The 22876-nt window shown below is 45.9% G+C and overlaps 2 protein-coding genes across 2 annotated transcripts in view; both read right to left on the bottom strand.

The window, feature by feature from the left end:
• The window catches only part of CKAP5 (cytoskeleton associated protein 5), a 50709-nt gene extending 49472 nt beyond the window's left edge, over positions 1 to 1237 (bottom strand). The window contains 1 exon segment of the mRNA XM_054515027.1: positions 1179 to 1237. The gene's annotated coding sequence lies outside the window, so the exon portion shown is untranslated.
• Positions 1238 to 6611: 5374 nt separating this feature from the next.
• The window catches only part of LRP4 (LDL receptor related protein 4), an 83421-nt gene continuing 67156 nt past the window's right edge, over positions 6612 to 22876 (bottom strand). Inside the window, 20 exon segments of the mRNA XM_036384113.1 lie at positions 6612 to 9864; positions 9866 to 9943; positions 11685 to 11826; positions 12345 to 12432; positions 13045 to 13112; positions 14100 to 14223; positions 14515 to 14628; positions 15174 to 15318; positions 15648 to 15756; positions 16002 to 16136; positions 16446 to 16664; positions 16941 to 17244; positions 18641 to 18866; positions 19101 to 19263; positions 19346 to 19517; positions 19723 to 19809; positions 20489 to 20629; positions 21306 to 21437; positions 21688 to 21877; positions 22234 to 22435. Coding sequence (XP_036240006.1) covers positions 9607 to 9864; positions 9866 to 9943; positions 11685 to 11826; positions 12345 to 12432; positions 13045 to 13112; positions 14100 to 14223; positions 14515 to 14628; positions 15174 to 15318; positions 15648 to 15756; positions 16002 to 16136; positions 16446 to 16664; positions 16941 to 17244; positions 18641 to 18866; positions 19101 to 19263; positions 19346 to 19517; positions 19723 to 19809; positions 20489 to 20629; positions 21306 to 21437; positions 21688 to 21877; positions 22234 to 22435 — 3097 coding nt within the window. The 3' untranslated portion in view covers positions 6612 to 9606.

Raw genomic sequence — 22876 nt, 5'->3', positions numbered from 1 at the left:
GGCAATTTTGGGTCCATTTGCTCTTTGGCTCTGAAAGGACAAAGTTTCACTTTCTTAGAAGTTTAGTCCAACACGGGTTTTTTTTGTATTTGCCAGCCAAACCTTCCCATCAGACACAACATGAAGTGGCTCTGAAAAAATGTTGAAGACTCAAGAAATCATAATACAGTAGGCAATAAAAATTTAATAGAATTTTAAAGGCTGGCATTTTCAATTGACAGATTAATTATAAGTTGCAAGATACAAAGACTCTTGATGAAAAATTAGAAAGACCTCAGAATAACAAAAAGAAAAAGGAGAAATGCACACTAAATGGCATTAAAGAGCAAACAGCATTAAATTCTCTCTTGCCTGCTTTAATTTGTATGCCCTAACTCACCCCAGTGAAATTTTAATAGCACAAATGACAAGCTACTGGTAAGATATACAAATACTTAATTTTTCTGGAAAAATACATTTTAATACATGGCCTCTGAAAGTAACCAGGGCCATTCTTTTCCATTCATATAAAAGTGAGAGACAATGCAAAATAAACTGACCTTCTGTTACAGCTAAGACCAAAAGCAATTTGTAACTGCATGGGTAAGCCTGGAGTGAAGCCAGTCTTAGGGAGGCGAGAAGGGCAAAAGGGAAAAGGGCAACACACGGGCAAGTGCACAGGCATGCTCTGACATAATTCTAAGGGTGGACAGTCGGAAGTGAAAGATGTCAGTGGGACTGTGCTTGTAAGCTGCAAAGGCCCCCACCCCTCAAGAGGTTTTACGGAGCTCAGGCATGAAAAGGCTCATGTGATTTTCTTTAAAAGGACGGCCTGAACTGCTGATGAAGGAAAGCTCCCGCGGAGACATCACTAGCTCCCTCCTTCTCCAAGGGAAGCTCCCTCCAGCACGGCTTCCTTCTGCAACTAGCGGCGCCCCCGCCATCCCCAGCACCTTCCAGAAGAATACCCCCTCCACTTCTGCGCGCAGCCCCAGAGGCGTCCCCGCAGCCCGGCGGCGTTTCCCGTTCCGCGGGAGTGTGGCCGCAGGCCGCGGCCGGGCACGGCGAGCAGGCCGCCCTCCCGCCCGGCATTGTCTGTGCCCGCCGCCCCCGCCCCACGGCCGGGCCGGGCCGGGCCGGGCCCTGGCAGCGCCGCCGCGCACCGCCCGCGGCTCGGCCGGGCCTGGCCGGACACTCACCCTGACAGCTCCGGGCCGGCTCCCGGCAGCAGCGGGCGGGAACCGCGGGCGGGCCGGGACGAGCCCCTCCCCGCCGCGGGCGGGGCTCGGGGCGCCGCGGCCGCACCTGGGCGGGAGCCGGCCCGCGCCGGGGCCAGACAAAGGCGGGCAGGGCAGGGCAGCGGCGGCCCCGCCGCGCTGACCCCGCAGCAGCCCCGGGCACATCGCGCTCCCTTCCCGCCGCCGCCGAGCCGCCCCCGCGGGGCCGGGCGAGAGGCAGCAGGCGCTGCTCGGCCCTGCCGGCGGCCGCGGTGCCGCCTCTCGGCAAAGAAGGGGCCGCCGGGCCGGCGACCAGCGAGCAGCTTGGCCCGCCAGGCCTGCTGGCCTCATGAGTCATACGCCGAACGCCCATGCCCGTCAGAACAATTACTACTCTAACAGAGGGAGCTGCGGTCATAGCCCAGCATGCAGCAGACATTATCCCAGGCCACCAATCATCCAGCAATCCCTAATTGAAGGAGGGAGCGGTTCTGAAACCCGACAGCAGGAACAAGGCCAGCCGTGGGGAAGGAGAAACAGTGCCTTCCAAAGGAGGTACGAACGAAGAGCCTGGCACCGTACCATCCCCGCATTTCATGCTGCTGCAAGATGTGTAATGACAGCGCCCTGGTGGAGCTGATTCATCAGCAATCTCTCTAACCCATCGTCTGACATTTTGAGATGCCTTTTCTATAGTTACAATAGCAACTGAATTAGCTGGTATGGTGGGAACTGGGTGTCACTTGCTTCCTCCTCAGAAGAGCATCAAGCCATGTGATTTAAGGCTGTATTTCTCCGGCCATCTTTTTAGTTAGCCGAAGAAAGATGCCTCTTCTAGGCACCGCTAGCACCAGCCATCCTTCCACTGAATTGCCCAAGTTACTTTTCCTACCACCTCACTCTACCTCTGCAGCAGAAAGGCACGAACACGCACAGCAGCTTCTGCTTTTCAACATCTGACATTGGCAGCCACCGAACTGTCAGAGACAACCCCAGCCAGAGCAACACTGCCCGGTGCAAGGCAATATTTAGTTTAAACAAAAGGGTACAAGGCTTTTCAATCACTTCAGAACTCCACCCATATAACATGAACCCCCGGGAACAGTCTACAACAAAGCGTCAGCAAAGCTACACCATATTAGTCTTGGACTATGTTGTCTTGAACCAACCATTCTGCTACAGATGCAAATGGCTTTAATGCCATCCTACTCCGGCAGATTTGACAAACCATTTACATTAAATAGTTTACAAACAAATTAGCAATACAAGTTTATATATTTCTTTTATAAACCATATAAGGACTGCTGCTGGTAGTGTGAAACAGAGGAGAGGCAGAAATGGGAAAAAAGGGAACCAGATGAACACTGACCGTGACTTTGAAAACCTTAATTAAAGGTTTGCAAGCATTTACATCTTTCAAGTGTCCTTCCAGTCACGCATCCTTCACAACAAAATCCTCCAAATTAGATAATTAAGATAGTTATCTCTACTCCACAAAATATTCAGAGCAGTTTCTAATTGGATGTACTGTTCAAGATGTGCTTTAGTCATATATAAGAAGGGGCAAACAGAAGTGCTGCATTTGCAGATGACAACTGGGTAGCAAAAATCCCCAAAAACGATTGACTGAAGGAGCGTACAATATGCTAAGTGCTTTTCTGCTGTATATTTATCAACAAACACACAGAGTGAAACCATTCATTACATTACACTGAAATTCAGGTTTCCTGCATCGACTATTAAATAGGAACAAGATCTTCCCATTTTAGCAGACTCTGGTATGAGAGCACAGGCTCACTGTGGCAAACAAAGTTTTCAGAGGCAGAGGCCCAGCTTACATAACTGACCCATACAAGGGGAAGGACAAGAGCCAGCATGAAAGTTAAGTCTGACAAAATACAAGTCTTATGTGTACAAGAACCAGGAATCATGCTCCATCACCATGCATTCCCTTTTTCATATTACAACACCAAGGGAGAAACCATCAATACAGATCTAAAGCAGTCTGAATAACTCCCATACTTCTAAAATTCAAGTTTCTTTTTGTGAAGTTGTCACATAATTTCTCCTATAGCAGGTCACCTACTTAATGTACCCAACTTTGTGTTTTTGAGAATTCCTTTCAATACATCTGCAACCATTTGTTCAGAAACAGTCTGTTGTACCTGAAGGCCATTTGCCAGTGATTCTGCTTTGATATATCACTCTCTCAATGGTGCTTATAAGGCTTAGCCCTATCACAATTCTTGAAGTAGAAAAGAAACCAAACAGTGAATCTGTAGGTTCAATATGAGGGGAAGCTACCAAAACAGCAAAGTTTAAAGAAAGGCCAAGCCTGAGGCAAGAAGACCAAACCACATTCTAAATTTTGTACAATCAACTGATCTCATGTTAGACACTAAAGAGTCAATATTATACAGGCAATTTGCACTCAATCATTCTACCTTCTGAGGTGAACCTTTCTCAAAGTTTTAATAACAGACTTTTGTGAGTACACCTTTAGAATATGCCAATATTCAAGACTCCATGGATTCTGAACTAAGCAGCTTTACAGTTTCAAACGAATAGATTCACTGAAAGCCTATAGCAACACTTTCTTTGATACAAGAGTAATACATTAGGAAGGGCTCCCATTGCTGGTAGCTCAACATCCTGACAACTTCTCATCCCCTTCTCACCTGCACAAGGCAACTTGAACAGCACTGCAGTTCAGCAGAAAATCAAGCACTAAAATCAGCAAAAAGTAAAAACTGCAGAATAACCAGATAGATGATACACAGTAAACACAGATCAGTTAGAAAACTGTAGCACATATGATTTTAATTTTTTTTTTTATTCTTAGAACAGAATTCTGGTTTGCTTAAGGCACACAGAAGTATCTTTTCTCAGCCTGTCTTCCGACCCAAAACTTCCAGATTCAGGAGGAAAACCCTCTGCACACCAACCTGAAAAGTACTGTCTTCGGAAGAATCACAAGACTATCTGTTTCAGAAACAAAATCAAATGAAATGCAGGAAAGTTGTGCGTGCAGAAGCATGGGACACACACTTCTACCCAGCTCTTCTTCGCATATACTAGAGAGGATTCAACAGGAAGCACCTCCTGGCGAGGGGCTCTGACTCTTAATACTCGCACCCAACAACAGAGCTGCAGAAATAAGAGATGAGCTCACGCTCTTGGTTTTAGGACTACAATTACCCCAGAGAACGTTTTGCTTAGGATATTCTAGAAGGGGAACAGATCCTGTACGCAGCCTCAGGGGACAGAAGTGCCCCGTTCCCCCGGCGGCTCCCAGGCCCACTATCCCGGCCGCCTCCCACGGAAGGCCCCCAGCAGCAGCCCCAGACCCACAACGGACGGAGGCGGCCGTAGCGGAGCCGCCGAGCCCGCGGCTCCCACCGGCCCCATCGCGCCCCGGCTGGCGGGCGGCCTGAGCAAGTTGCACCTCCGCGGCGCGGCGCGGTACAGGCCGCAGCCTCTCGCCGCTACTAGCCGCAATCCTCACGCTGCCGGGCTCTGCGGACGGATGCCGCCGCAGCCCGCGGGCCGGGACCACCTCCGTGGGGAGATGTCGCACCGCTGGGACTACGCCTCCACACGGTTCCCGAGAGAAACGGGGAGGCTCGGGCCTGGCAGCGGAGGCAGGCCTAGCCACCCTCCCACGGGCGCGGACAGCGGATGGCAAAGGGGCCGGAGCCCACCGGGGCAGGGACAAGGCCATCGGGTCTCACCTGGGCCCGGCAGGTCGGGCCGGTGACGGTCCGGCGGCTGCTCGGCGGGGTTTGAAATCGCCAGCACCGCCCGCACCTCCCAGTGTCCGCCGCGCCCATTGGCCGCTGCCGGCCCCGCCTGCGCTCGCGCCCGCGCCTCTTATTGGCCCGTTTGAATCGGGCAGTCGCAGCGCGTGCTCTCCGCGCGCTCCCAAGCTGGCAGCGGGGCTATCGGGAGCGCGCACCGCCGCGGGCGGTCTCCAGCGGCACCGGGCGTACCCCGCTCGGCAGCTACCGAGGCATGCCCGTCCGCTCTCTCGGCCACCGCCGTGTCCCCGCGGAGGGTGCAGGAGGGGGCTGCCGGGCCCCCTACGGCCGGAGCAGCGCCTGGCGAGAGGCGCAGGTCCTAGGGCGGCCGGGTCAGACCGCGGGACCCGCCGGCAAAGGGCTAAAGCATCTCGGAGCTGATGGATTCGGCTCTGGAGAAGATCCTGTTACAGAGCAATGGGCCTTCTCTTTATGGTCAGTGAGTTTGTAAAGCAGTAACTCAAGAAACGACTGAGAGGGGACCTCACCAATGTCTGTCAGTATCTGAAGAGGTGTCAGAGGATGAACCAGGCTGTGCTCCGTGGTGCCCAGCAATAAGGCAAGAGGAAACGGGCAGAAACTGATGCACAGGAAATTCCACATGAATAGGAGGAACTTTACTGTGTGGGTGACCGTGCACTGGGAGATGGCCCAGAGAAGTTGTGGAGTCTCCCTGACTAGAGATCACAGGATTTGTCTGGACACTGTCCTGTGCCATGTGCTCTGGAGTGACCCTGCTTGATCAGGGAGGTTGGCTCAGGTGACCCACAGTGTCCTCTCCACCCTGACCCATTCTGTGAACTGGTTTTGGAGCACAGTGTGTTTTCTCTCGTTTGTTTCTTCACTTCAGCTTTAAAAATTGAAGGAAAATTTTTTATGGGTGATCAGAAAAGAAGACAAGGGACACCAGAATGCCATGCACACAACTACAATTAATCTTACGCTGCCCTCTCCCCACCATGCCATGTGAGCACCATCAGTTTTTTGGAAGAAGGCAATTTTTTCATGACCTGATTGAAATGGATTCTGCACAGTTCTTCAATTGTTAAATGAGCAGAAATACACTTGTTTTAAATGTTTTAGGTAGTTTTTTCATCAGAAAAGGACAGAACGTGTTACAAGACTAGCACCAGTACTGTAATGTCAGTTATTAATGGATGCTTCATTCATTACTCAGCCTTTGGCACTATTTAAACTCTTGGTTAAAAAAAAAGGCGACAGAAGCCTAAACAAAACCCCCTACAGAAAGAAAAAGCAGCTCTTCTTCAGAACTTTATTTTCCACTTGGCAGAGGCTTGAGATCTCTACAGTCCTAATACGAACAGCCCCGTCTGCTGTTGCCATGTTAGAGGGGGTGAAAAAGCAAGATGGGGCAGAGTGAGAGGTATTATGTGTGTGAAAGAATCTGCAGAAGTGACTGTAGATATTGGGCCCTTGATTCAAAATCAAAGGGGTACAGTGCGTGCTACAATCAGGTTTCTACGAACCCAAATCTCTTCCTATCTTCTTGCTCCTCTCAAATAAAGCAAAGTTGAGGTCCTGTCTGAACAGGTTTGGGAGTTTCTCATTCAAAGGAGAGTCCAAAGAACATGCATGATTCACAACCAAAAGCCAGGCAGAGTGGTTAAGAAAAGCTAAATTTATATTAAATTATCATCAACCCCTAAAATATTGAACACAGTGGTTAAATAACTCCAGAAAATCCAATGTCTCCAGTGAGTAACGTTAAAACCATTACACAGGAACACACGGAAATCACTGACGTTAGCTCAGGACAGACAGGAGAGAGGTTTGCTTTTTACATAGTAAATCAGTGCTCAAGAGATCATCCTCCAGTAGCCTTTCTACATTCTTAACATCCTAAGTGCAACGAGGGTCTTCTCTTCCCCGGAATGGGAACCATGATGCATCCCCAAGGCAGCATCTCACTGGGGCTGTCTCTATAAAAAAGACACAAATTTCTGCCCACCTCTCTGGTAGAGGAGGCTGTGTGATATTTTTTTGCTCCTTTTCACCATAATCATTTGAGGAAGGGAGCAGAGAGCAGTTATGAATGGTTGTTAGGCTGGAGTGTGCAGGGTCTCGCCTAAGAAACAGCAGAGAACATTGATCAAGGTGGAGATCACAAACACCATGAGTTGTTGAGAAGACTGACTGTGTTTTTCCTTTCCCTTCCACACCTGCGACTTGGACGGCAATTACTCTGATAGGCTGACTTAAGATTAAGTGACAGGTCTGGGCAGATGTTTCCCTTCACCCCTGTCCCACCACAGGATTTTGGTGCATGGTCATATAAGCTACTGGGAAAAAAAAAGAACAACCCATTCCAAAACCCAAAGAAACCCTGCTGTCCCCTACAGGTCAGAGCCTTCCTTCCCCATCTCCCCACTCCCAGCCCTGATGCCCCTGCCCCTATACATGGTTTCTGCTCATGATCTGATTCTTCTGCTTATGCTTGAGCCCTCTGGTGTTGTCCCTGCGTGAAGTGGCTTAGACAGGCAACGTCCATGTCAGTGATATGCACTCCTTTCTCAGTTCCCAGTCAAGTCCACACCTCAATCCGAAAGTGCCTCTGCCCAACAAAATCAATGCTTCCAAGGCTGGAGTCAAACAAATAAATAATTAAATAAAAATCTAATTTAAAAAAAATAAATCCCTCTGGGAGTAGGGAAGAGTCCCACATTACACAGGGAAATCCAAGCCTTAGCTCCAGTTCATTTTCCACAGGAATATACACCAGTCAGCCCAATGGTGCAGTTAGGGACAGAGTCTCAAGCCACCTAGCCAGGTCAAAGCTGCAATCTTCCCCTATCTACAAAGCTACCTCTACTGTGAAAAGTACAGGCAAACTACTGGCAACTGTGGTGTTTTTCAGGGGTAGCAGGACTGTTAGCATATAAACAAGGTTCGAGCAGAGTAGGATGATTCTCCTTTTTAATCAGCTGAAAAATATATTGCATGGGAGTTGTACCCTCCCCCTACCTCTGAACCATACCCCAGTGTATGTTTTGTTCTCTTTACACCATGGATGGGAATGTACTTGACCTCTTCCCATGTGATAAAAGAGGTTACAAAGTTTGCAGTGAGAAATTCTTCACTGGGAACTTCTGCTTCCAAGGATCTGGCTTAATGCTTAATATTTTACCATGTGATTTGAGGGGTTAATATCAATTTTGTTTTTGAAGAAGTGTCAAGCAATATTTTCTCTTTTTTCTTTTTGAACAAACAGATGACAAGAGAGTATGAAGAGGTGGCAATAGTCCTTTGGAGCATGCAAGACCCAGCACCAAATGCTGCTGGGTTTTGGCTGCAAGGATAGGATGACATTCCCTAAAGGGTAAGAGTCTTGGAGGCGGGAGAACTGAAGCTCATGCAGCTGATGGGAAAAATTATTTGGCAATGAGAGCTATTTAGTGGTAACAGAAGAACTTAAAGTGCAATTCTGTCTGATAAACAACTACTTAGAATGGCCTTTGCAGCTCCCTGATTATTGCCTCCCATTCTAGGTCAAATGGGCTCAGCCTAGTAATAAAGCAGTTCCTAACTGTCAGCACTGAGCATTCCCCTGGGAAAGACTCGACCTAGGAATTATCTCTTTTCCCTTATTATGGTAATCAAAGGTCCTAAAGGCCAAAATAATTGGAACCTTGCAGAATTGGGACTAGTGGGGACCTAGCAAATTTTCTTTTTCTTTTTTTATGTATCAGTTATGCAAAGATCAGTAAAATTTAGGTGTTGCTGAGACCCATTTCCCCCCATTAGCCCTGTAGAGCTAAGTAAAATACCAATTTCTCCTTGTCTCAAGTTCAGCACTCAGACTCCAGTACCCACAGGGAACAGTTCTGAAAGGGGCATTTGCTGACTCTTGTTTTTCCAGAGTAGAAACATGTTTTAACGGGAAAGGGGAGAACTGGAGCAGTGTCCACTGCCAGCAACAGACACAGTGCTCCCATCTGAGCATTCCTTAAAGTTTTTAGTAGCAGATATGAAAGTAAGCAGTGATGCTCTCATGAAGTGAGTCTCGGCAGCCGTGGTTATCTCCTCTTTATGCCTTTACAAGGTGACCTGATGCTGTGTCAGTGTCCTCTTGAGCCCCAAAGTATATCCCATCTATAAAAGACCTCTCTCATGTCAGAGACCCCTCAACACAAAGCCTCAAAGAGTGCTGCTAGTGCTGGAATGACTAGGGGTACTTCTGTGACCAGGAGCCAGCAATGAGGCAGCTCTGCTCTCTTCATGGGCATTGACCGTGAGCTGGATGGCACAGGACTTGCAGGTTGCCAGGGAACAGACACTCTGAACCAGATTCAGGCCAGACAAGTCACTGCAAAAGTTAATGCGGCAACTTCCAGGAAAAGGGAACATATAAATAAACCACAGACAGTGAAAATGAGTCAAAAGGGTCTCTGGGTTCCAACCAACCCACCCATCCTCCTTCTCCAGACACAACAACACAGCTGCCCAGGCACCATGCTGAAAGGCAGTCCCAGTCTCAGGCCCCTTGCAAGAGAGGCTGGTCTCTGTGCCCCTCCTTGCCAGGCAGGCAGAGTCTGTCTTTTCTGTGCAGAGCAGAGGGTAGGGAGGGTACGACTGTTTCCAAAGTCACGTGTACTTTAGACCTCGCTCTCTGTGGAGGGCTTGCGTTGGTGTTTCCAGCCTGTGTCTGGGAGTGAGCCCCGCCGCTCAGGAGTGGCTGCTGCTGTGTTAACACTGCTGCATTCAGACTGTTCTTCCTGTAGCAGCTGCTCAGTTTCGGTGTCATCCAGTGACCCAGAACTAGCCTGGATAGAGACTGTATCTGTCTTCATGCAGACGTGGTCCCGGAGGATCCCTCCACGGGAGCTCCGAATCTGCTTCAGGTCATCCCATTCAGGAATCATCACTGGATAAAAGGCAGATCCCCTCCACAATCTTGATCTTCTCCTTAGTGTAGCTGTGGTCAGGACCAGTCTAGGGAGAAGACAGATGAATGAAAAGAATACATCTATGGAAAAATATGGCAAAGAGCAATGCAGAGCTGGAATAAAGACAGGAAAGCAGACAAAGAGATGGACCTCCATGTAAACAGCCACTGGCTTTAACTGCCACAATGACAGAACCCATTTTAAGCTTTCTTTAGTTCTTTACCACCCCCAGATGAGTCCTCCCTGCAAGGGCTCTCATTCCAAACTCCCTGATTCTTCAGTCATGGAAGCAGAATGAGGATGAGGCTGCTCTTCTCATTCAACTGTACATATTCCCTGACAGAAGAAAGTAAGAATACTGAGACTAAAAAGGAAGGAAAAAAACCCCACCAAACAAAATGGGAAGCAGAAACAGACAGAAAAGCTCATGGTAAAACTAGGCAGGAGATCAATTCAAGGTTTGCAAATCTTTACATCTGAGTCATTCTAGATTCACCTCTCACAGCTGGAATACCACTGTTGAGTCCAAGTCTCACAGCAGCAGAGGGGAAGGAGATTATAGGGAATCAACAAAAACGATCAGAGGCAAAAGGGACCACACTGAGATTAAAATAGTGAAATGTAACTTGGCTCACTGTGAAATAAGGAGCACCTGATCTATCCCTGAGGAGAAAGTGGAGGTGGTGGGGAAATATACATCTGAGTATATCAAGGAGCATCAGAATTAAGGGAAAATGGAAAGCATTTAGATTCCCAGATAAATAATCCTGGCTTATCCTTAACAGATAAAGCTAAAATGGCTTGAAGATTTGGGGAATCTATTGGATAGTACCTTTGAAGAACAGTAAGGGAAAACTTTCCCCTGTGTGAGTCTGTGATCCCTGCCAGAGGAACCAAGTAATCTAATAGATAATCACAAACTGTCCTAACAGAAATTGCCTGTTCAAAATATCAGCGAGTATGAGTAGCCAAAGCCCAGACCAAACAATCTGCCACAGAAAATTACTTGTATGTTCCTGACAGACAGTAGAGCTAGTTTAAGGACATAAAAGCAGGGGAGGAAACCAAGAAAGAGCAATTAGTACGGACAGCGCTTGAGCCACACAACAGAGCTTGAGTGAGGGAGGCAGGATCAAGCACACAGAGCAGTGATACCTGACGTGAGGATGTGGACGGAAATCAGAACAGGGAAGATGAGAAGCTATCTGAGTGATAAGAAAGCTTCTGAGGAGAAAAGAGAGGAGAAACTAAGTGCTGCAAGATATCATATTAAACTCTCTCCATCATGTGGCACAAAGTACAGACCTCTGAAGGGCCTTTAAAATGCTCTATTTAATAAGGGCTCTATTTTTTTCCCCTATCCCACCCTTTTCAGGCTGTGCACAGCCAGGAGCCATTTTCTTGTTACCAAACCCCTTCTGGCTGCCTGGTTCCCTTGGTGACTGTCCAAAGCAACCTTGGTGCAAGTCACTAACCAGGACCTGTATCCAAGGAAGACAATTTAAATTGGTTCATGCACTTTCGAGGGCCAGCACCCAATGCAAATGAAATACAAGACACTGTGGGAGTGGGTAAGAAGCAGAGAACTAAAGACAGGTCAAATTCACTACAGCTCACTAGTGAAGAAGTGTTGCTGGCTGATGTCCATAGCAGTCTGAGCAATGCACTGAAGCTGTCCTTCTGTGTCCTAAAGGTAAATGCTCACAAGTTGCAATTCTTCCACCTAGTGAGGCCTGTGATAACAGCAGCTTGGGCTGGGCTTCCATGTCCTTAGTAGCAGTTCTTACCTCCTTCTTGTAGCACAGCTGGTTGTACATGGTTGGTTTGGGAATGGATTCAATCTTCACCTCCTGGGTAGATGTCCGATATGAAGGATTACTGTAGGTTAGGTTCCCCAAGCCAGGGTCCGTAAACTTGGACTTATTATGCCTAGAGGGAGAGAGCTGTCAGAAAAGTCACAGGAACCCACTGCCAGGATCCAAAGTTCCTGAGTGCTCAGCAAGTGGATGGCTTCAGCCATCTCCACTGTCCCCCAAAGAGAGAATCCTGGCTTCACCTGGCTCTTCAGCTATGAATCCATTTACTAGCTACCAGTACAGCAAGGCACTGCCATGTAATCACAAAAGCTATCATGGCAGTAATTGGTGAAGTTATCTGTCAGAAAGCACATAAGCTCATCCGTTTACTGAGATATGAATTATCTCATATTACTGTCCATAACTCTCTGCAGAAAATTTAGCTAATAAGGTTTCAAATAGTAGAACTGCATTGCAAACACTTTAGAGGCACAGGACTCTAACCTCAAATAAAATCATCAAGCACTCCTTTCAATGAAGGAAAAAAGGACTGTAAATGAAAATAAAGAAAGATTTAGTGCTTTCAGAGACTTCTTCTCCTACAATCCAAGAGTTTGCAATTGGCCAGGAGAGGGAAAAAAGTTCACTTACCTATATATAATTAAAGCAGCGATAAGCAGCAAAATAAACAAGATGCTGAGAAGACCTCCAATAATGTAGCTGACGTGCAGTCCTTCTCCTGAAAGTGAATACCAAGGGTAATTTATGCACTTTTATATTTCACTGGGTAATACTGACCTTGGTGTGATGCCTGATGCTGGGGCTTTACCCATACAGAAGTACATAAACTAAAATGTCAGCACATAAATGTTTAGCAAAGGGTTTTGTTTGGCTTCATATGAAACAAACATATGGCCAACTTTCCTCCCACCCAGGCCCCAGCAAATCAATAAGTGTCAAGATCTTTGTAATGGGGCTGTAATGGAGGAGTTACATGACAGGTTACTTGCTGACAGGTTACTCCTGCATTGGGAAGCAATTTCTACAGTCAACCATCTTCAACTAAACACAAAGGGGACAGTGAAATAGAGTACTATTAATGGGAAGAGCCCAGTGGATGGGGTATAGGATGAAAGAAAACAGAACAATTCTTCAGACCAAGGAGTCACTTGGAAAAGTCCCCATCTAGGTTAATGAATGTCTACAGAGGCATTTTGCTCTACTCAGAGGGCATTGGAGTAATTTAAGTCTGAATTTCAGAAATTTCAGTTTCAGACACTATGGACTGGAATGCCTGAGCACATCTGGAGGAACAACTCTGGTGGAGAAGAGTTAAAGAAAAGCAACTCACCCATGGTGGCCAACACCGCCTCATTGGCATGAGTACACAAGCCTTGCCTGGCATCTTTGTCAGAGCAGCTGAATGACAGAAGGACAGTTATTTACTGAAAATAGAATCAACAGTAACAAAGGTATAAAAAACAGGATGGAATGGGCTAGCACTGATATCCCTTCCCTTTCCACTTAAAAAACACAGGTCTTCCTTTTTCTTCTTCAGTATTCTGCATCCAGAGAAGAGACAACTATACATACAGGTGGTGTGCATGGATATATCAATTATTGGTTTGCAGTATCTTTATATCCAATTAATTCTAGATTTGCCTCTCGGGTACACAGGTGTACTCATATTTTTCAGGAAACAAATTGCAGCATCAGTGCTGAAGCAAAAATCAAAATGTCTTAGAATCAGCATGAAGACATTTCTGTCCAATAAATCATACTCAACAAAGTGCAAGTTTTGCTCTCTAAATAACTCAACCATATACTATAGAACCACTCTTTTGCTGAGCTGTATAAATAGTAGGCTGTAGGGAATTAGCAGAAAAGAGTCTCTTAACTACTTGCATTGTAAATTCAATGTTAGAGCTGCAAAGATTCTGTTCTGCCCCAAGCAAGCTATCCCCTTCCCAGGGCAGAACCATTTCCTCAGCTGTGTGGGTCTAGTCTGAGATGTTTCAGTGAATTGAAGCAACAGACTCCTCTGTCCTCCTCTCAGAAATAGGTTCTCAAAATTAGGAGATTCAAAAATCAATCAAATTATGACACATCAGCTAAAGGTGGATTTTAACACTTCAGTACAGTCAGCCCACACACATATTTCAACAACATGGACAGAAAGGATCTCCAGCTGTTTCTTGCCATCTCAACAATGGCTCTTTGCCGTCTCAACTGCATCTTTGTCATAATAGTTTCATTCATTAAAAATGTGAAATCTGGAGCTGGAATATCCTCTTTTGGCTAGGGATAGACATATTCGGATGATTGTAACCAGAGGGGGCTTCCATGTAGAACCTTGCAAAAGCTGGGACTTTCCCACCCCAATTCCAAGAGAACAAGAACACTTACTTTCCTTCCACTGTTTCCAGAGATGTGAGAGGTTTGGTTGTTGAAGTACCTAGTCTGCCAGGTGGTGTTTGACTTCTCTCACTTACACGGGTTGGTTCTGGACCAGAGGGCACCACACCAGGAACTAGAACAAGAGAGAAAAATAAGCAGGACTCCAACTTTGTGGGACAGATAAGTCTGATAGGCCATTTCCAAAACTCTCTATAGCTTATATGAGCAGCCTTCCCTTCTCAAACCCAGTCTGTCAGCAGAAAGGACAAGAAGGCTTACTCCCAACCACTGGCCTCAGTTCCAATATATGACTGCATAAGATCTATACACTGGAGAGCCTCAGCTGCTCTGGTTGCCACTGCATAAGCAGTAGCAGTGGCTCACTTATGGGAGCTACTACCCAACTGACAATCAGTAAACTCACTCGTAGAACAGGGCCGCCCATCTGGCTCATCCGGACACGCACAGACAAAGTCAGAAGCCCTGGCAAAGCAGAGGTGAGTGCAGCCTCCATTGTTCACTCCACAAGCATTACTACCTGGAAAGAACAAACAATTTTCTAAATATGTTACATCTGAACAAAAAGGGGCTCAGAGCAACAACCTTCTTTGCTGCTCAGCCAGAAATACTTCTTAGAAATCCAGCAAGTTATTTTGTTTTTGGCCTGTTATCTGATTGCTAAAATTGATGACAATAACCAAACACTGAATTGGACTAGGGCAGTCTTGAAAGGAAGGTACTGGAAATCTTTAGACAGAAGCCCAGACAACACAGTTGCAGAGATAAAAAAAAAAAAAAAAAAGAAAACAAAACCAAAACCTCACATTCTTCTGCTTTAACACAATGTTGGGTGAACAACAAGAAAGTGACATTTGCTAATCAAAGCTTTAAGAGAAAACCTTTAAGATGTACTTGACTGAAAAGTCACAGGCAGACAAGGAATGAGCTAAGGGAAGATGCGTGAATAGTTTGAGCATAAAAAAGGATGTCATCCTTACTTGATATCCATAATAGTGCAGTGGGGTTCTAGAGTTCTTTTGGTCTACAATTAGAATTTGCCTGAATCAAGGTCCTTCTATTTACCTGTCTGTCTCTGAGGAGAAACCACAATGATATCCATCAATCCCTCAACATTGGCTAGGACTGTCTCCTTGTTCCGCCCAGAGTATTTGTCCACTCTTTGGATAGATTTCGTTTGCCAGTCAGTCCAGTATATCCATCTGTCCTGCTGCTCAGGGAGACAGCAAAGAAAAATCACAGCCATTATTAGCATATTTAGTCATATAGACACAGGGTATCCATAAAAAACACATCCCAGTGGCAGAAGGCCCAAAACAAAGGCCTTTCCAAACCCTTACCCTCTTATTGTAAAGAAGATGACTGTCTACACCCCACAGTGCAGACAAACTTTCTTTGTTAGCTCCAGAGAAGATTTAAGTATTATCCCCTCAGCCATCTTGGTTTCCTCAGACTGTAACACTTCCCTGTTCCCCAACTCCACTGTACAAACTCATCAATACACCAGGGAGAATGGTGGCAGCAGAAAAATCTTCTCACCTGTGTCAGAGCAAAGGGATGTGACACCTGGCTGACCAACACTTGTCGTAGCTTCCCGTTGAGGTCACAACTCTCTATGCGATCAAGGTGAGCATCCACCCAGTATATCCTGAAGGCACAGGGAAAGAGGTGAGCTTCCACCTAGACAACCTCTCTTTACTTTCTAGTCATTTGCTGACCAAGATCATGGAGTCATAAGATGAATCAGGAAATAAAAGCTATAGAAGAAAGCCCCAAAACACCCCAAAATCAAACCCAAACCCACAGTGCTACTCCAATAAATAAAGCTAAGAGTGCTAAAAAATTCATTACGTCCCTTAACCCTATGCAAGTACAGCAAAATCTTTCACTGACCTCCTGGTGTCATAATCCAAAGTCAATCCATTGGGCCATCCTAGGTCAGTGTTAATCAGGATTTTACGTTCAGAGCCATCCAAATTTGCCCGTTCAATTTTAGCAATGTGACCCCAATCTGTCCAGAAGAGATACCTGAAGAGATAAAAGGCAAGTGTAAGAAGAAAAGACCATTTCACTTGGCCTAAGGAAAGTCTTAGTTACGAATGAACTGCCAGATTCTTCAGGTTCAAAAAGGATAATATAGTCTGTAGCCTGCTTCTCACAGCTATCTGCCCAACCTTCAAATTCACTGTCTGCCTCACTACTACGAGTCACTCAAAGTCAACCTCTTACTGGTACCGGCAGATTCACATGGCACATCTCTTCTTCTTCCACAACCTCCTCTTCCAGCTTGCCTCTGTGCAGCCCTTCCCCCTGCCCCACCAAAAACCCCACACCTACCCCCTCTTGGGAAAGACAGCAATGGCTCGAGGTTCATCCAGGCTGTTATTGATCAGCACTTTCCTGGAGCTTCCATCCAGTCTAGCCACTTCGATGGTATTGCGTCCTGTGTCTGTCCAGTAGAGGTTCCTGGCAACCCAGTCCACTGCCAGGCCATCCGTAGTCTTCAAACCCTGACCAATAACAGTTTCCATGTTGCTGCCATTCAGATCAGCCCGCCTGGATTAAAATCAATGACAAAGGGCAGTGAGGAACTGGTAGTTCTGGAAAGCTGGATCTCTATCAATCACAGGGCCACTACATACTAATACCTCCTAAAAAGTAATAATACTTTTGCCCCTGTCTCCAGCAGGTTAAGCACACCTTCAGAATGATGCTGTGTACCAAAGACAAGGTGTAAGTACTGGAGTAGTGCTCAGTCTCCCCAGTTTATTGGCACACAGCACAAATCACTGAGTGACCTGGGCACTGGCCAAGCAGCTCACTGGCACCTACCTGATAACATCAAGAAATACATCTGTGTAGTAAATCTTGCCGTCCACACTATCATAGTCCAGAGAAATGACATTGTTCAGCTCAGGGACAGGTATGTGCACATCTGTGTGGTCACTGGTGTCCAGCGAGATACGACGGATGGAAGCACGGCTAGAGAAAAGTAGGTAGGTCTCTGGAGAAGAGTCACATGTCTGCTCATCTCTCTTCAGCTGGATGCCAGTGGGGCAGGCACAGGAGAAACCAGTGGGGTGAGGTAAGCAAAGATGGGAGCAGCCACCATTATGAACTCCACATTTATTGAAGCCTTTAGAAACAGGGAAAGCGTAGTTTTAGGATCTCACAGACCAAAGCTTTACTTTAAAGGCTACGTACATGTACAACTTGCTAGCAGCTGAGTTCATCCTTACCATCCCAGCCTTGCTGGGAATCTACAGCCCTTTGTATAGAGATGCTCTCCCCCCTCTGCAAGATTCACAGTAGGTATGGGCATGACTGGCAAAGAGAACAGGAAGGTCCATAAGAAGAGGGATCATTAGAAGAAAAATCTTAACCTGCATTCCTTGCTAATCATAGTTTTCCCAGGGAAAAAGAAACAGCTAAATGCTCTCAAACTTATGCAACTGCAGTTTAACTTTATTACTGCTACAAATGGTAATGCTGACAGAAAGACCCAACCCTGTAGGGAAATAGTGTGACAATGTACCAGAGGCCAGGCTGACAAAGAAGCTTCTGTTTCAACTTAGCTGCACACAGTGGCAAGTAAACAAAGGCATCAGAGAAGCCTGCTGGAAATGCCTGACATATTAGGGTCATATTTTTTTTTTTTTTAATTGCAAAGAACCCAGCATACATTTACTAGGAGGGAATAAGCCCAGGAGACAGGTGCAGGGAGTAGGAAGAAGACAATGTGGATATGATGGCTAGACTTTTGGTGAGCTTTAAGTTATGTTGCCAAGTTACGCAATCAGGAGTGATGTTCTGCTGTTAGTAACCACAGGAAAAGCAGCAGAGTTTTCTATAGAAGTATGTATTGGGGAAATTCTACAGAAATAAAACCATAGCACAAAGCAACAACTTCCACTGAAAAGCAAGGAGGCAAGATAGGGTGTTATAGGATCCCCAAAGAGTAACAAAGAATTGACTCTGGCACACAATAGTTGGACAACATGACACATTAAGAGCAACTAAAGCAGCAGAGATTTTGCAGAGCAAAGAGGCAGACAAGAAGATGAAGCCTGCAGTGATTGGGAAATAATACTAGAGCTTGAAGTAATATTTCAGCAACTGGTTTAAGAAGAATTAGTCTTCTGGAGTTAAAGAAGGGAAATTGTCCAGTGTCAGTACAGTCTGGTGAAGCCAGACATGTAGTAAGGCATGACTTGTTCGGCTGTCCTAAGAAAGTGGCTCTGCTGTGTGCAAGAATGAGGTTGTCAGTGCAATCCAATGAAGGAAACGGGACAAAGGGGTCAAAAGGCATGCAGTAATCAACACTAGACCTACAGAGCTGGGTAAACAGGGAGGAGTGCAAAATTAGTTAAAGAGGGAAGAAGCGATGCCTTAAAAGATGGCATCAGAAGAAAAGCTGATTTTTGGGAAGTCCCTCTATCACTCCTGCTTTACACCAAAGGACTGTTTCCAATGACAGCTCTGAAGGACTCCCCTCGGCACCACCACCATCCGCCAACTGGGAAGCAACTTACCCAGGGGCCGTGCCCTGTCAACAGCTTGAATATCCATGAGGCCAGGCAGGTTTGCCCTCACCAAGATGACATTAGCACCAGTGTCCTTGTCAGCCCTGTGAATGCTGCGAGTTTGCCAGTCAGTCCAGTAGATGTAAGAGTCCAGCAAAGTGAGGCCATAGGGATGCTGCACCGGAGACAGCAGGGTGTGGCGGTTCGCGCCATTGAGATCCGCAGCCTCGATCCGCTACGGGAAGAAGTAGAACGTCAGCCCATACTCAAAACACTTCTCCTCTTGCTAGCACTTATTGTAGCAAGTGGGAAACAGTCTCAGCAAGTGATGTTATTCAGGTTCACCCTCCCTCCATAGCCCATACTCTCAGAAAACCTTGCTCTTTTGACAACTTGCTCAAGACCTTCAAAGCAGCCTCCAGGCTACCAAATACCCAATGATAAACAACACTGAAGAACAGAATCAGACCTCTGTGTGTGCATCAGCCCAGAGCAGCTGGGACCCAGCCTTATCCACTGCCAGTCCATTAGGCCAGCCCAAGTTGTTGCTGATGAGCACCACACGTGCAGAGCCATCCATCCCAGAGCGTTCCAGCTTGGCATTCTCACCCCAGTCTGTCCAGTACATATACCTGGGGAAAAGTCAGCAAGTATTATGGAAAAGGAGATCAGAAGTCCTGTGTAACTCCTAGACAATCTCTTGACAACACTAACCCCATTTCATGGTATAAAGCTATTGCCCGAGGGCTGTCCAGGTTCTGCCAGACCAAGACTTTCCTCATGGAGCCATCGAGGTTGCCCACTTCAATCCGGTTTGTTCCTGTATCTGTCCAATATATCTTCCTGCCAATAGCATCCACAGCTAGCCCATCTGTAGTCAACAGACCTGAGAAAATAGCAAAACATTTTGGTCACTGCTTTTTCTCCCAATGTAGTCAGGAATTTCTAGTATTTCTCTTGTCCATCTCGTAGGCAACTTCTTTAGGCTTTGTTTGCCTTTCCACCAAAAACATATTCTACCAGTGTATCAGTGAATCTCTCTTTTCATACTGCAAAGAAGCAAGAGGCTCTCAGATCAAAATCTCCCTCACCTGTAGTGATGATGTCCTCAAATTGTGAGCCATCAAGTGCAGCGCGACTGATTTTCCGCAATGTGCTGTCTGACCAGTAAACCTTTCCTGGGTTGAAGAAGAAAGAGAAATTTGAAAAAGCCCAGAACAAAACCAAACCAAACCCCAACAACCAAACAGCAAAATCCTTAAAAACCAGATCCATGTGTTTGACTACCTGCTACACCATTCAAACTGGACCTGATTGTACAGGAATAATAAGAGCACAAGATTATTAAGCTAGAGTGATAAAACAATGCAAACTCTCCCCAAAATATGTAGGACATTTACAGAAGATCTGACCTTCACACGGAGAACACCGAAAACCATCAGCTAGTAGTAGAGCTCCCCATCTGACTTCTCTAAATGAGATCATCTACCTTACAGTGCAACAGTGTTTACATCCAGCACAGCAACAGATGTTTACTATACATGAGCAACCAGCATCTCAGCTCTACTGTTGGAAAAGGCCTCAGCAAGAGGAACTTTCTTAAATCCAAAATGCAGAGGGACCCCACTCAATATTGCAGGCAGGTTTTTTTCATATAGTTTGGGTTCTCTGCTTTCCTCTAAGGATATTCCTTTCCTCACTGGAAACAAATTATCTGCAGCACATACAAGGAAAATAAAAACCTACCCAAATCCACAGCCTACAATAAGATCTGTGGCTGGGTCTTTACTCAGGCATTTAGATAGGAAGTTACTTGTTGCCTTTCAAACACAGTCAGATACAGTAAGAAGTTCAAACCTTCATGAGGATCCACTCCAATTGCAATGGTGTTCTTCATGGTGACATTGACTGAGACAACAACATCTGCAAAGTAGGGGATATCCAGAGAAACCATTCGGATGTCAGTCCTTCTGGCAAAGATCAGAAAACTGGTCATTCCTGCAGAGTGGACAATGGACACATATTAGTGAGGAACAAGTTCAGTCAACTGTAGGCATAATTTATCAAGTATTCTAGAGTTTACAACCACTTCAGTGGAAAAGGGAAAGTGTTTTAGATAGATCTTGGCTTATGGACAGTCTGTGTACAAAAGCATCACTTTTTTGAGCATCACTTAATGCTTCTTTACATCCAAGTTGAAAGGCATAACCCTCACAGAAGAGTTACTTCTGCTAATATGTGTGGGAAATTTAAATTAGGAGTCATTTTTTTTCTCCTAGGAAGGAAAAGTGGATGTACTATGGCCTGAAGCCAAGTGCCTTCCACCATCCACAGAAGTGGTCCAACAGGAGGAGTGTATACAGATCTATTAAAGAATATATCACCTTGTAGTTTAAGAATTCACCTCAATATTAGGGCAAAGTCTGGGAAAAAATGTGATGTTTGGTTCACTTGGCCAACATAATTTCAAGAAAAATGTCTCCTTCATCAATCCATTTATCAGTAAGCTTCTTCACAGTAATTCCCACTCAAATTGAAGGTACAGGCACCAAATGGGTTTTTCAAGGCATAAAGCAGGTAAGCACATAAAAGTGAAATTTTTTCTCTAACACGGCAGAGGCAAAATATAGCTCTGATACAAAACTGCAATGAGGATTCTACAGAGAACACTCACCAGGGGAGCAGGTCTTGCCATCAGATTGCAGATTGATCCCTGTGGGGCAAGTACAGCTGTAGCCTTTTGGAAGAGGTGCCAAAAGGCACAGGTGACTGCAGCCCCCATTGTTAACTTCACATGCTGTATGTACTACAGAAAAGAGGATGAGAAATCCATGAGCCAGCAGCACTGGCACAAAAAAGAGATGCAGCAGCTATAGAAACACATTGTAGAATGCCCTCAAATGCCAAGTCAAGAGTTAATTCTCACGTTCTCATACTCCACGCAGACACTTAAGACAATGAGAGCTGACAGGTCAGCTGCTTGCAGAAAAGACATGCCACATGGCAGAGCCTGAGCAAGCTCTCAGCTCAGTGGGGCTTGGGTGTGAGCTCTGTACCTGGTGGCCTGTGCCGGTGGAAAACATGAATATCCATAAGATTCTCCAGATTGTCCTGCAGTGTTTCCCGAGACTGCCCAGTTCTCCTATCTGCACTCTGGATGCTTTTGGCCTGCCAATCTGTCCAGTAGATTCTCTCGCCATAAAGAGTAAGTCCAAACGGGTGAGGCAGATTGTTCCCAATCAGCACCTGCTCAGATTACCCCCATCACCCGAAGAAAAATATTATATAAATTAAAATCCTTTAAAAAATATTTTATATACATATATATATAAGTGACTATGAAGTCACTAAGGAGAAGAGGCTTCCCTTGCTCCCTCTCAACATCATAACATACAATCACAGCAAAAGGAGAATGATGAGGCAACCTTGGCCCTCAAACTTCCCTCACACAGTTTCAAATTGAAAAGGAGTTCTTTTCTCTCAGTAAAAGCCACCATGTACTTTGATTTGTAAATTTTCCTTTCCATTGGAAAAAGAGGCAGGAAGCATCATTACTTTGTGTTCAGACTCCCAGAGCTGCTCCTCAAAGACGGCTTCCTTACCTTCCTGTGGCTTCCATCCAGACTGGCATACTCGATGGTCTTCATGCCTGCGTCTGCCCAGTACAAGCGCTGTGACTCGTAGTCAATGGCCAAGCCATTGGGCCATGTCAGGTTGGAGGAAATGATCACCAAGCGGTTTGAGGCATCCATCCCAGCACGTTCAATTTTTGGGTTAGCTCCCCAGTCAGTCCAGTACATGAACCTGAGAAGAAGCCCAGATAGAAGTGAATGCCCACACTTTTTCACTGCCAGAGAAGCAAGTGACTCTGGTGCCTTCAGGCTCTAGCAGGAAGAAGCATTAAAGTATTAGTGTTCTCGTGTCCAGCCTTGGGTTCTTGTAATGTACCTAAGATCATACTCAAATTTATAGACCTTCTACTGCCCATGGGCTGGCCCAATTACAATGTGTAGGAAAAAATTCAAGAAAATAGGTCAAAGTCTAAAAATTAACTGATTATTTAGCAATGTACACCACTAGCCCTTTACACTCTTGCTGCATTTGTCTTCCAGTAATCCACTCAAGGAAAGAATAGCACTCTTTCATTCAAGACATTAAACACTTCTAAAGCAATGGCTGGTGAGCTTTTTCCTACCCACCCTATCCCCATCTCCAAAAGGTCTGAGAACATCCTTCTGACTGAAA

This window comes from Molothrus ater, chromosome 6 (genome assembly GCF_012460135.2).
Source record: "Molothrus ater isolate BHLD 08-10-18 breed brown headed cowbird chromosome 6, BPBGC_Mater_1.1, whole genome shotgun sequence".
NCBI lineage: Eukaryota > Metazoa > Chordata > Aves > Passeriformes > Icteridae > Molothrus > Molothrus ater.
This window is presented reverse-complemented; position numbering and strand designations above follow the sequence as displayed.